Source organism: Rousettus aegyptiacus, unplaced genomic scaffold (assembly GCF_014176215.1).
Source record: "Rousettus aegyptiacus isolate mRouAeg1 unplaced genomic scaffold, mRouAeg1.p scaffold_m13_p_3, whole genome shotgun sequence".
NCBI lineage: Eukaryota > Metazoa > Chordata > Mammalia > Chiroptera > Pteropodidae > Rousettus > Rousettus aegyptiacus.
Genome location: NW_023416306.1, coordinates 73,073,623 through 73,087,132, shown reverse-complemented (window position 1 = coordinate 73,087,132; position 13,510 = coordinate 73,073,623). Strand labels below are relative to the sequence as shown.

General features: G+C 45.3%; 1 protein-coding gene across 1 annotated transcript; it reads left to right on the top strand.

Moving 5' to 3' along the window:
• The first annotated feature begins 305 nt into the window (after positions 1–305).
• Positions 306–12,036, top strand: LOC107507269 (spermatogenesis-associated protein 31A6-like). Its single transcript, XM_036239526.1, has 3 exons — positions 306–387; positions 6,953–7,010; positions 7,918–12,036. Exons 1-3 carry the CDS (start codon positions 306–308, stop codon positions 11,855–11,857), a joined length of 4,080 nt encoding a protein of 1,359 aa, XP_036095419.1. The 3' UTR covers positions 11,858–12,036.
• The last annotated feature ends 1,474 nt before the right edge of the window (positions 12,037–13,510 follow it).

The following is a 13,510-nucleotide window of genomic DNA, read 5'->3' as shown; positions in this document are numbered from 1 at the left end:
CTCCTAGGGGCTGAACCTGTTTTGTGGACTGGGCCGAAAGGGCCACTGTCCAAGCTCTTTTTTGGACTTATGCACAGGTGGCTTTGCTTGTTTCTTAAGGCCCTTGAGCCAGTTTGAACCCGCGACAGCACTTTGCTCAATATACTTAAATAACAGCTAAGTAAGGATGCAGACACACAAACGAATAAGATTGTAAGCATGCTAGGGTTTATTCATATCAGATTCTGATGGCTTTCAGTACTAGCAGACCACCCGGTGATGCTGGCTGAGACAGACACAGGATGAGCAGGAACCGCGCCGTATCAATGCCGGGCCAATTGCCGGTCGATCAGCCCTCGATCGGCGAAGAGGCCTCTCGTTTGGTTGGGCAGATTCTTAGGCCAAGAAGTAAATCAAGGGACAGAGAAACACACTCTTGTAAGACAGAGAGCGTGCTCTGATTCAGGCAGAGAGTCCTGGAGATTTTATGTGTGGCGGTAACATCTTCAGTGTCTTATCAGCCAGGAGCTCGGGTGTCTGGTTATCACTCTTGGTCAAAACAATTTCACTCTTGGGGTAAACAGTTTCAGTTCGGCAAAACAAGTTGGTTACATTTTTAAGGTTTAACATTAGTGGAGCCATTTTACGCACATGTAATATAATTCAAATCTAGTTCACACAAGAGCAAATAAACTCACAATCCACATGTAACAAACCACTGCAACAGCCACTTTTCTCTGCCTCCGCTTTCGGGGTGGCTATGGCCTCCCACTCTCCTCTCTCTGGTGGCGCAGACCCTTTCTCAGCCTGCAGTTGCCATCTCCTTCCTCTGTTTCCTCCAGGTCCATGTGTCCCTCCTCTCTCTGTTCCTGGCCTCACGGGGCTCATCTGTCTTGTTTAAAGGGACAAAACAGTTTCCGATTCTGTTCATTTCCACTTGCAGCGAAACCCATTCCCCACCCCCCCAACAATGCCCCTCCTCCCCCAGTATCCGTACTGAAGCACCAAGGTTTGAGTATTGATGTGCCTATACAGCATTTGTTCTCTCTCAGTGTGGAGTTTTACTCAGTAACGCATGTATTTGTTGAGCAAGGGGGTGTTGCAGTAATGTCAAAATCCGTGTGAAAATAAATGATCCACATAGAACCAATCAGCTGTCGAGATGGATGGAACAGTTGTAACATTTTATTAAAATGTTCTTTGTTCCTAGATTTCTTTGTGGTTTTCAAGCAATGATGATTACCCTTGAAAAGGTAACCATCAAAATAAATTCATGCAGAACCCCGGTAGGAATGTAGAGACGGTCGAAAAATCATAGGATTCATATTGTTGATAAAGGAATACAGGTTATTATAAAACCAAGAAGAGATGTACGTGGGAGGAGAATCGGAATTCTGAAATCTTTGATCTCATTGATGGTTTGGCTTTGTATTGTCCTTTTTAGTACGATTCATTTTTGAATAGGGCACATATTTCATAGAGTTATGAGAAGCCTACCAAAAGACTTGCTAATTGATACGAATTGGTTCTTAAATTTGGGGGACAAAGTAGAATAAGCTTAGCAAATAATAGTAGTCACTCATTATGGATCATCTGCTATATCTCAGGGACTGTGTTCAACACTTTGCATGTGTTCACTCCTTCTCAACCTTGTGAGTTAGGAATTACTATTCTTTTAATTTACAGAGAAGGAAACTGAGGCTCACTCATTGGAAATTAACTTGTCAGATATTCATAGTAACTAAATAATGAAGCCAGGTTTTAAATTCAGGTTTGTGTATGACTTCAAAACATATACTTAAAACAAATAACAGTAATTATCAAATTCTCATCTTTTTACAATAATAACACACAATTTTATGAGTTTGTTCATGTATCTATCCAAAGTATTTCACACTTTCTAATATCTTTATTATTAGGTTCTCATTCCTGGAATTCAAATACCTGGAAAGCTTAATTTATGATTCTCCAACACACACAGCACCACCGCCACCACCACCACCATCACTACAGTCCTCATCTTTAAAAATGAGATGAAGGCAAATAACATTGCTTTGCACAGCCCTTTGTTTTGGAGCCTCAGGAAATGAGTAATTTTAGATAGTTGAAAGTTTTACCCCTTTAGAATTGAAAATCATATTTTGACTGTTTTGGATGGAAGAATTTTAAGTGCACTAAACAATTCCTTCTTAAACACTTAAGTATACTGAACCTATTTTAACCTTCCCTAATTCTCAGAGTAGTTATTACGAATGCCATTTATTGTCCTGTGTTGTAATATGATGATTTCCTCAGAGCTTTCATTATATTTGATCCCCAAACAGTTTTGCATTTTGAGTTTACCTGTGAAACTTTATGTCGCCCATTCCTTATTGTCACCAAGAGATAGTAAACCATTGCAATGATAAGAGACCGGGGAAACACACTTCCAGCATTTAAGTTCTAGCTTTGCCACATACTAGCAAGGCAGTGGGCCAGGGCGAGGTAGTTGACCCCCTCTACACCTCAGTTTCCTCATTTGAAAAATGGGAATAATAGCACTTTTCTGAGAAGATTGTTGTGAGGGTAAAATGGGTTAGTATATATAAAGAGTTTAGAACAAACCAGGCATATTGTAAGAGCAAGCTAAGTGTTTGCTACTATTAGTGCTAGTCTGGTTTTGGCCTTAGATTCTTTGGAAGTTGCATTTTAGTTCTTTGAAATGTGTTGTTCTGTGAATGATATTTGATATATGGTAATTACCAGTTTACTAGAGAATTAAGTTATCCTAACTGGAATCCTTTATCCTTAGCCATTCTGGGACTATGTTGATTTATTAAAGTCACTTTTATTGCATTTTTATAATGCCATATACCTTTTTCTTGGGATGTTTGGAATAGAGATATCAAATATTTTACTTTATTATATGTATCAAAAAGATGGACTTTTAATTTTTGTTTGAATTTGGGGGATAGTTCAGTGGTTTAAATTCTGGTTTACCAATCCGTGGGAACCCTCTGTACTTTTGAATCGAATATCAGTTCTTCACACATCCTTTTACGGCACCCTTACAAAAGGTGTACTTCTGTACTTATGTTATCATGATTCTTTGTGGATAAGTACCTCCTTGTAAAACCACCATTATGCACAGACCACACATAAAGACATCTCTTCAGGATAGTTCTCTATCCTTCTCTCTCCCTTCAAAAGGTAAAACAAATCAAAACAACTCTATCAACAAAGTGAAATACTGTTTCTTATGAAATTTACAAGGTTGGTACCCATTTCAGGCATGTATGTTAAGCCAGGGCCAGTTAAGAACTGATACTGACTCCTTCGGTGTCCATAGTTAGGAATTTGAGGATAAGTGAATCTATTCTTTATTTTAATACCATTAAGGCTGATACTCATGTTAAAACTTCCCACCGAATATGTAGGTTATATATTTTTTAAGTTTATTTTTTGTTGTAGTAATTTACTATTTTAACCATTTTCAAGTGTACAATTCATTGGCATTATTAAGAACATTCATAGTGTTGTTTAATTATCACCATTATTCATTTCCAGAATTTTTAATCATCCAAAACAGAAACTCTGTACCGATCAAATAATTAATTCCCAGTTCCTCTCACATTCCCTCCAAATCCCCTCCTTGCTCCAGCTCCTGATAACCCCTATTCTACTTTCTGTCTCTGAATTTGCCTATCCTAGTTACTTCATGTAAGTATAATTATACACTGTCTTTTTGTGTCCGGTTTATTTCACTTGGCGTGTTTTCAGGGTTCATCCATGTTGTAGCATGTATCAGAATTTCATTTCTTTTTATGGCTCAATAATATTCCATTTTGTATGTACTTCTCATGTATAATTTAATATACATGAGAAGTACATACAAAATGGAATATTATTGAGCCATAAAAAGAAATGTATATTAAGTTATGCTTTTTAATTTTTTTCATTTATTTATTTTTAAATTTATTTAAACTTAAAAAAAAAAATTCTCCTTGCCCCCACTCTGTAAGCCACCAATTGTTCTCTGTATCTGTGAGCTTGTTTTTTTTTTAAATTTGTTTATTTTTAGATTCCACATTTCAGAGAGATCATATGGTTCTGTCTTTCTCTATCTGACCTATTTCACTTAACATAATTTCCTTTACTTTCATCTATGTTGTTGCAAATGGAAAGATTTCATTCTTTTTTCATCAGACAAAACATATTGAAGATAATGAAGAAAATGTACATGGGAACTATAAATACAAGGAAGACGAAAACCCAAATTTTATAAAAGTGTAACTTCAAGGTAAGAATATCTTAAAGGAGGAAAAGACTGCAGACCCTAGAAGCAATAGTAGCTGCAGAAGAGGTGCTCATGAATGTGTTTTTTCATGACAGTACAGCCAAATAAACCCAAATGCCCTCATTCCCACTAAAGCTGTATTAAAAACTAGCAAGCAGGGGACACACATTATTTTTAAGTGCACCTGGAGTGTTAAGACAAATTTTTCATGTGAATCTCTCAGTGAATCCTGAAGACTGCTGCTGAGGGGATGCAGAATTACACCATAAGGGAATTCCTTATGCGACTCAAAGCTCTCTCTGTATGGTTCAGGCTGGACTTGGGGTCCTGGGAGTCTGGAGGGGAGGACAGGGAAAGGCAAAGAAGAATATGAACAAAACACACTAGGGATATCTGAAGAGACTGCTCAAGACCTGAATTAGCTCCAGGCTTTGAATCCTAGGCTCACCCTCCACCATGCAGACCTTAAGAGTCGGTACCTTGGCTACCTTAACCCATTCCTGGCTTCTGGGTATAGCACATGCGCACATGTATCAATAATCTGTGTCTCTCCCAAGTTTTCTATGCTGAAATCCTAACTCCTAAAGATGATAGGAGGTGGGGCCTTTGGGTGGTGCTTATAAGCCGTCATTACTGAGATTGGTGTCTTATAAAAGAGGCTCCAGAGAGATTCCTAGCCCCCTCCCACCATGTGAGGACACAGCGAGAAGGTGCTGTCTACGAACCAGGAAGAGGGCCCTCACCAGAAAGTGACTATGCTGGCACTTCGATCCTGGATTTCCCAGCCTTAAGAACTATGGGAAGTAAATTTCTATTGTTTCTGTTCTACCTAGTCTTTGGAACTTTATTATAGCAACTCTAATGGACTAAGACATATTTCAAAACTTATGTGGAGAGTAAGAACTATCTTCATTTTCTCAAATACAAAGTTGAGTCAAGTCAGCGTATAGAAAATTTTTAAGTATAAAATTACGGATTATTGGAATCGAAAATACTGAATTGTTTTGTAAAAGGATGAGTGTGTGTGTGTTAATGTCTGAAAAGTCTTTGTGCAGTTGAAAGCTTTATGAACTCCAAGATTATAAATGATCCCAATTTATAAAATTATCATTTAAAGGCTTAATTACATATAATTCTTTCATATACAGATTTATGAATTTGAATATTACATTTCTAATTTTTTGTATACAGGTCTCTCTGATTGAAAATGTGACCAAAAAAAAAACACTATTTAAAGTTCACAAGACTAAGTAAGTGTAAAAGTTCTGTATCTGGGTTTATACAAGACAAAAACCATTATGTGGGGAAGTTGGAGTTGAGGACAGAGGAAATAGAATAAAAGTCCCCCAAAGTCACCAAATTTTCAGAATCAACTTCAGATTTTCAAGGATTATGGAACTGGTGAGCCTCGAGTCAAGATCTCTAAGGGGCAATGGGGGGAACTGGGTGACATCTAGTTTCCACATGAAATTAAGAGAAAATCACCTAAGGTCTCTCTGACAGATTGAGAGTGGAGCTGGAATGAGAGATCTAGAAGGCCCAGAACAGAGGTCTGTGCAGCTGGGTGGTGAGAGAAGAGCAGTAGTTCAGCCTGCTCTTACTATTGTACCCTGCCCCGCCCTCAGGAAACATTGTGACTAGGCCACAGCTCTGTGATGTGGGCGAGCCTGGGTTTCTGACCCCAACTGAACTTCCAGTGCTCAGTTGCCAGAAGGCAGCAGTGATACTCAGATCATGGAAATTCCTCTCTCTTCTCTGAAGAGCGTTGTCGCTACATGGATAAGCTTCGATTTCACTCCCTGGGTGATTGATATCATCCTCGGCTTCCTGTGTGGACTGGGGCTCTTCCTCCTGTTACTCTTCTGCTTCCAGAGTAATCCATCCTTACCACCACCTAGGGAACATGGAAACATCAGGAAGGTAAGGAACCCTTGGCCCAGACCCAGCAGAGGTGACCTTTTTTCTTATTCTTATTTCACCTTTTCTGAATCACCTAGAGAAAATGGTGAGACGGGAATTCTTGGGAATGAATAGAGAGCATCACGTTCTAGGAACAAGCCAGGCCAAGCAGGGGTGAGAGCGAGCACACGGATTTTGATCTGAAGATCTTGGATCAGGAGTCCAGGTGTGGTGGAGGGCTCCAGGGCACAGTCCCAGATGCTGTGACCAGTGGTCAAGGACTGGATACTAAGAAAGAGTTGGATCTCTACAGAGTGACAGGACCCTGAGCACTAGTTCACCAACTGCTTTCCTGTGGCAGGTATCTAGGTCGAGCCTCTCCTCTGTTGGGGCTGATTTGAGGTCAGTGCAGAGCACCTGAGCACCTCTGAGCAGAGGCTGGAGTGGGTATCTGCTTGTGAAAACGGAATTCTACGTGACAGAGCTTAGAGGAGACAGTAGTTCTGAGAATGTGTGTGTGTGTGTGTGTGTGTGTTTCTTTTTCTCTTTCTTCCTTTTACATTCTTATTTGAGCAAGAACTCCATGGTAGGTCTCACAAAGATCCTTTTTTCCATTCATCCAAGAAGAAAACCAAAATATTTTATCTACTTCATAAAAAAAGTAAAAGTGGAAAATTAGAGAGTCTCATTAATTAAATGTAGAAAGTCACTTCGTTCATGAACACTGAGCTTCTGTAGCTTGTCTAGAGACAGGAGAGTGAGAATGGGTCTAGCCCCTCACATTTACTTGTGTCTCAGCATTCAGTGGAGCCAAAGAGGAAGAGGAAGAGCAGGAAGAAAAGCCGAGCTTTGAAAGGTGAGTTTCTGCCCCTCAGCCCTGTGCCAAAGGGATTGCCCCCCACCTCTCTGGTCCCTGAGGGTCCAGGTCCAGGTCTCCAAGGATGCCAGCAGCGGAGCCTATTTCTCAGGAAACAGCCCTCGCGGAGACTCTTGAAGGAAATTAAAATCCAGATACTTCCCAGAATTGTGTTCTGAATGAAGCATCTGAGGGCCTGGAAACGGGTGTCACCCAGCAGGGGCATTTGGACTGTCGTAGATCTATAGTGTCTGACTGGAAGGTGAGACCCTCCCCCGCCCCCCATCTCCCACCAGGTCCAACTGTGAACAAGTTGTTTACCATCACTCAGTTTACTCTGTAAGGTGCCCCCTGACCTCTTGCTCCCCTATGGGGCAATTTGTGAGGTCCGCAGTGGGTAACGGATGCGGAAGCACTTTGTAAAAGAAAAAGTTCTACCCTTCTTGAGCCTTTCCATCACTGTCAGGAATTATTGTCCTTGACCTGGATGCTTGGGCTTCAGAGATTCCCTTCAAGGCGTCTCCCCTAAAGGGGCATTACCCTAGCCTCCTGTAAGACCCCCCAAGGCCCTGCCTTCACCACATGACCCGGTCTCCTGATTTCCAGCTTGCAGAGATTGCCTGCAAGAACTCAAAGAGGCTCGGGGCCTGATTTCTCTTCTGAAAAGGTAAAGAATCTTCCCCTTCTCTCTGGTCCGCCACCTTCTGGGCTGCTGGACACCTTGAACTGACCTGGAAGGGAGGGCAATGGGGTGGGGTGTGGCTACAGCCCTGGGGCGAGAGACAGCAGGGGCAGTATGGAATAAATGTCAGGGATGGGGAGGACCCTAGGCACCAGGTGCCCACCCTGGCAGGACCTCCTGGCCCCATGTGCCCCTCGTTGCAGTTTGTGCCTCAATGTCCTACAGCCACCTGGTAAGGGTCCCTGACAAAGGCAGCTTTTCTCGGAACTCAAGTCAAGAAGCCACTGGCGAGATGTGCAAAGCAGTTCCTGAGGGAGCTCACCAGCCCTGTGTGGAGCCTGTGGAAGATGCTGCTTCCATCACGTCCCCGTTGGCTTCTCCGGTTCCTCCGACTGAACGCCTGCTACCTCTGGCCTCTGCCCTGTCACAAAGTCCAACTACCTCTTCAATTTCTGTTCGTTCATCCTCATCCCTGAGTGGCTCTCAGCCACCAGAACCTTTCCATTCCCTGGATGACCTTTCACCACGGCCACTTGCACTTTCCCCTTCTACCTCACTCCTCCCTGATGCAGAGGCCCACTTTCCACCTCCAGCAGCCTCCTCTGAACCACCGCTGTCAGACTCTACTCTGACACCTCTTCAGAGTGACTTGATGGCACTCCCACTCAGCACCATCCCACAAAGCTCATCTCCACACACACCTTGGTCGGCTTCTCCTATCCCAGTCCCAGCCATCTCAGGCCTTGACCACACCAGCTGTTCCATTTGGACCCTGTCTTGGTGGCAGGCAGCTGCCAAAGCCTTGTGCCTCTCAAACTCATCACGGTGCAAATCCCAACAAGAGCACCTGTCCCACCACTCACAAGAGGGCTTGCTCAGAGGAGACTCCAAAGACAGAATGGTAGAGGTCGTTAGACCCTCTTTACTCAAATCCGATGACCAGAATCTCCTGGAGATACAAGTCACAGAGAGCATCAAGATACAAATTTGGAAGGGAAAAGACAAAGATGGATTATATCCGAAACAAATAAGCCCAGACTACCACCTGAATAACTTGGGGGAAGTGTTGCAATCACTAGGTGCTGAGCAGGACACCACAATCCCGCAACCCTTCTGGACCACAAAAGATAAGCCAGAGCAACTGCCTAGTCCTCAGCAGCTCTCATATCCTGAGGTCTCGGGGGACCATCTGCAGCAAAAATACAACCAGCTTTTTTGGGGTCTCCCCTCTCTGCACAGCGAATCCCTGGTGGCTACTGCCTGGATCTCTGAGAATTCTTCCACACTACAGTCTCCCTCATTCTTATTCAATGGAATCTCAAATGCCTGCCCGATTCATCTGCAGGCTAAACTACCTCCACTGCTTTCCCATTCCCAGCCCCTGCCCCACCTGGAGTTCCAATCTCAAGCCTCGATTCCCATGATGCTGCAATTACAGGCCCCACCTCTGGCTCAGGCCCAGGCCCAGGCCCATTTCCAATCTCTACGAATCCTACGACCTTCTTCTCTGTCCCAGGTTAGGGCCTGTGGAGTGCCTTGCATGACAGCCCAGAACAAGCTGAAATCTCTCACCCCAATTGAGAATCAAGAATTGCCCTTGTTGCAGAAGCGACTAGAAAGTGGGTGTGCTCTGCCCTCTGTGGTCAAAAGATCTCAAGAAGTCTTTAATATCTTCACTCCCCATCTTCCTGAGGACAGCTGGGTGGACTCCATCCTTCCAGAGAACCTACCAATCAGCATAGAGCTCCGGAGGAAATTGGAGCAACACCTCCAAAAATGGCTTATCCAAAACCGCTGGGAGCTACCTCGCAAGATACAAGAGTCTCTGGAACTAAGGCAGCTTCAGAGCGAATTACCAGGGAAATGTCCTGTAAAGGACGAGCATGGGCCCTTATGGCCCTCTTTCTTCGCAGGTGAAAGCAGCAAGGATGCGCAGAAGGTGAGGTTCCAGCCAAAGCAAGACATGAGCAAGGTCCCTGAATACCTCTCCAGGTCCTCCGAAAGGCCTATAGTGGCATTTCAGGAAGTAGACTCTGAACAGACAGAAAATGACTGGATGCTTTTACAAAAGGACTCGAGAAGTGGTTTGCCGAGGAGCTTAGACAAAAATCTAGAAAACATCCCAAAAGGCCATTTGGGCAGGAATTTGGGGCAATCCAATGAGGGTTTGATCCCCATGAGTGTGCATCAATCCTGGCTTGCTGTCGACCATGTTTCTCCCAGGTCTAACGCTCAAATGGAAACCAGGAATGTGGGAATCTTAAAGGGTTGGGAACCGTGGGTGAACACCTCCCACAGGGTTTCCTTCCTCGATACAAACACTCAAGGGGTGCTGGAAACACACATCACAAGGTTTTGGGTGAGGCACATGTGGAGCCTGCCCCTCAAGGTCATCAAGTCCATTAATCTTTTTAAGCTAAAAAAGGTACAACCCTCTCCCGCTCTGCAGTTTGCCTTTCCTCCCTCAGCCCCCTGTGTTCCTGGAGACCACTCGACAATCCAGCTTGCTGAGGTCCTTGGAATACCTCCTCAGACCCATCTAGGAGAGAAAGCGATAGGAGAGGAGTCAGTTCCTACCCTGGAGAGGCCTCTCCTGGCCCCCTTACCTGTGTGTGAGGAAATCCAGAGGGCACTGGGACAGATCCCCATTCCTGATGACCATGGGACCACAAAGGCCTCTCTGGCTAGACAGGAGGGCAGGCCACCACCTCAGGCCGTCACACTCACCTGGCAGAGTGGGACTGTGGAATGGGCCATGAGGGACAGCACAGAGCCCAGTCCAAGTTCAAAAATGGCCAGGAATGAGCCAGGAGGGGAGAGTGGTCTACATGCCTCACGAAACACCACCCATCAGGTAACAGTGCCGGAGGTGAACATAGAACCCCAATCTTTGAGGGGAAAGGAAACCAGGGAGGCAGGGGAGGCCACATTGTCCCCTGCTTTTCAAACAGAGTCTAGAGACATCTTGGGAACGAATGTGCTGAAAAAGTCCCAAAACACAAATACACATTTGAGTAGTTTAAAGGCTCCAGGGACCAGCAGAAATTTCATACACACTAGAATGTCTGCTGTCCAAGATCCAAGAGAGCCATGCCTTAACGCAGAGGTAGGTGGTGAGCTTAGGACCAAAGTGAAGGTACAATCAGGGAACCTGCCACAAGATTGTCCCATACACAAGCCCCTTGCTACTGACTACTTGGCCTCTCAGGTGCCTCAGTGCCATCCCCAGGGGGTGCCCAATGGAGACAAGCTAGTTGCTTGGATGCCATGTGGCCTCAAGGCAGCCTCGAGCGGCAGTCCAGGGCAGCAGGAGCCCAGGACCAAAAGATATCATGGCTTTTGGAAGAATCAGAGCGAAATGATTGTGCCTACATATGAGAAAGAGGACTGCGGGTGGCTCGAACCAGGAGAGCATGCAGAAAAGCTCGAGAAATTGGGGACCTGTCAAGACAGGAGTATGAGTTCCTCTGCCCAAGCCAGAAAATCAGTAGGCTCTGTTGGGAGGAAATACCTCCAGCTACTGCCAGAGAAAAAAGAGGGTGTTTTAGAAGGCGTCTTCAAAAACAAGATGAGGCATTTTGTCCAGTGGATTTTCCCCCATAAAAAATTCCAAGGTCAAGATGCTTCACAAAAGTGCAAGCCCAAATCAGCCACTGCCCAGAGCCAACAGTCCGTCAAAAGCAGGTTAATTCTGGATGGCGAGAATGTGGAGGCTCAGGAGCTCATGACAGCTGTGGGAGAGATTCTAGAGAAGAAGATGGCCATTCACCATGGACTTCATGCCACGAAGTTAAAGGAGCACAAACGGGAACACCCAGCCCCAGTATGTGTGCGTGTCTCCTGCCTTCCTTTCTCCACAGAGCAAGCGAGAATGTTGAATTACGCCCCTTGCAGTCAGCAGGCTGACTCCAAAGACCAAAAATGGTCCATCAGAGAAAAGCAAGTCAGGCCCAGGAAGTCCTTGAAGAGTGTCAGGTTTAATGATGAGCAGCTGGAACTGAGTTGCAACTCATCCCTGCCCCCCAAGAAAACACTGTCTCCAGTCAGTGCCCGCCAGTGTAGGCCAAGGATGCCATACATGCCAGGTCACCAACCACACTGCCCATGGCATTATCTTTATCAAGGAGGAGTCTGGCCTAGTCCATACTTTGCTGGAGTTTTCTAGTAGGCAAGTATGTCTACAATAAAAAAAAATTATGTAGGAAAATGTTTTTCTCTTTAGCGTATTTAAAATATTTACTGTTCCCCCAATATATGATTTTTTCTCATAAAAGAGTGGTGTAGTGACTTCTGCTTGTGCTTGCTAGGTGTGTGCTTTGGCTTCGAGAAGGAAGGGGCATGGAGGGAGGCTGACCGTGGCAGTGCAAGCTTCCTCCTAATTCAAGTCCCTTCATTGCCCCTGATAGTTTCACAATGCTTTCGTCACGCAAACAATAAAAAGACACTCTAAAACAAGACGAGAAAACCCATGAAGACTCCACTTGAGGATCTGGTTCAACCCATCTATCTCCTGCTTCCACTCAGCTTTGAAAATCATGCCGCTGTAGGGCGTAGGTTTACAGGGGCCTCACAGAGTTGGACTTTGCCACTCAGGCTCCAAGAATTGTCAGGAAGTTTGGGGGTGGGGAGCTGCTGGGCCCTGAGTTCAGAAGCGAGAGAAATCTTGCCCCCGGATCTCTTGGGCCCCAGAGGCTCCTTAAGGTCCCTTCTCACTCTAATGAAGGCTGCGATGATGATGGCCTTGTGTACCCCCCTCAGCTTAGCCTGAATAAAATGTACAGCTCACGCTCCCTCAGCTCTGCCTTTCCCACACTTAGAAACCAGACAGATGGCACTTCCTGCTCTGCGTGTGGGTAGGTGTGAGCCTCAGGGAGGACGATGATGAGGGCTGTGTTCACCCCTGCCACGAATGAATGGCCATGGTCACGGGTGGCCTGCCTTTCCCTCTATTAACCCAGGGGAGGAATTCTGGATGAATGGAACAGGGTGTGACTGTGTGTGGGTAACTATCTGACAGTCAGATACTATGAAACTTGGGTGGGATGTGGGTGAAGAATCGAAAAGTTTGGATCCAAGGAAGGAGGCAAAGTGACACAGAGTGTCCATAAATATGCAGTGACCGAGAAGCCCCGATGTCCCACCATCATCTACAGGTGTGGGAGGAGGGAAGGGGAAAGGGCCCCAACCCTTGTCTCCACCTCCTTCAGCTCTGAGATCACAGATCTAAAGAAGCCACCTCTAGGGCCAAACCTGCAGGATTAAAGCAAGTAAAGTATGGTTAATTGTGTCGACAATACAGTTTATAAGCTTGCACATCCTTGCCTCCTGAATTCTAGAAAAGAGGACTTAACAACAGGTGGAAAAGCCAGGACTAGAGAGCTCAGTGTCACTCCCAGTCTGGTGACCTTTACATAAACACATGGCCCAGCTCCGGGGGAGAGTTGGGTACTTAAAAGGATGAGAGACTGGCCTGCCATCATGTAATAATTCTTATGTGATTCTAGCCTTGCTTATCCCAGAGCCCTGCAGGAGACAGACACCACACAGGATTTGTCACACAGGAGGGCAGAAGTGACCTGTCCAGAATGGGCTGTGCTGTCCAGCATTGGTCCCTGCGTGGTCTGCCCCTAGTGCAGCTTGCCTCCTCTCTGGCCCCAAACCACACAGAGAAAAGGGAGACCTGGAACAATCTCTCTCTATAGTGATTCTGCGCTTTGAGCCACACTCGGCACACAGGGAGTCCAGCTCAGGGGGGTCCTTGCAGTGGTGGAGAGTCTTGTTCTAGGACAACGCTGATGTGATGACAGCAGGAATGGTC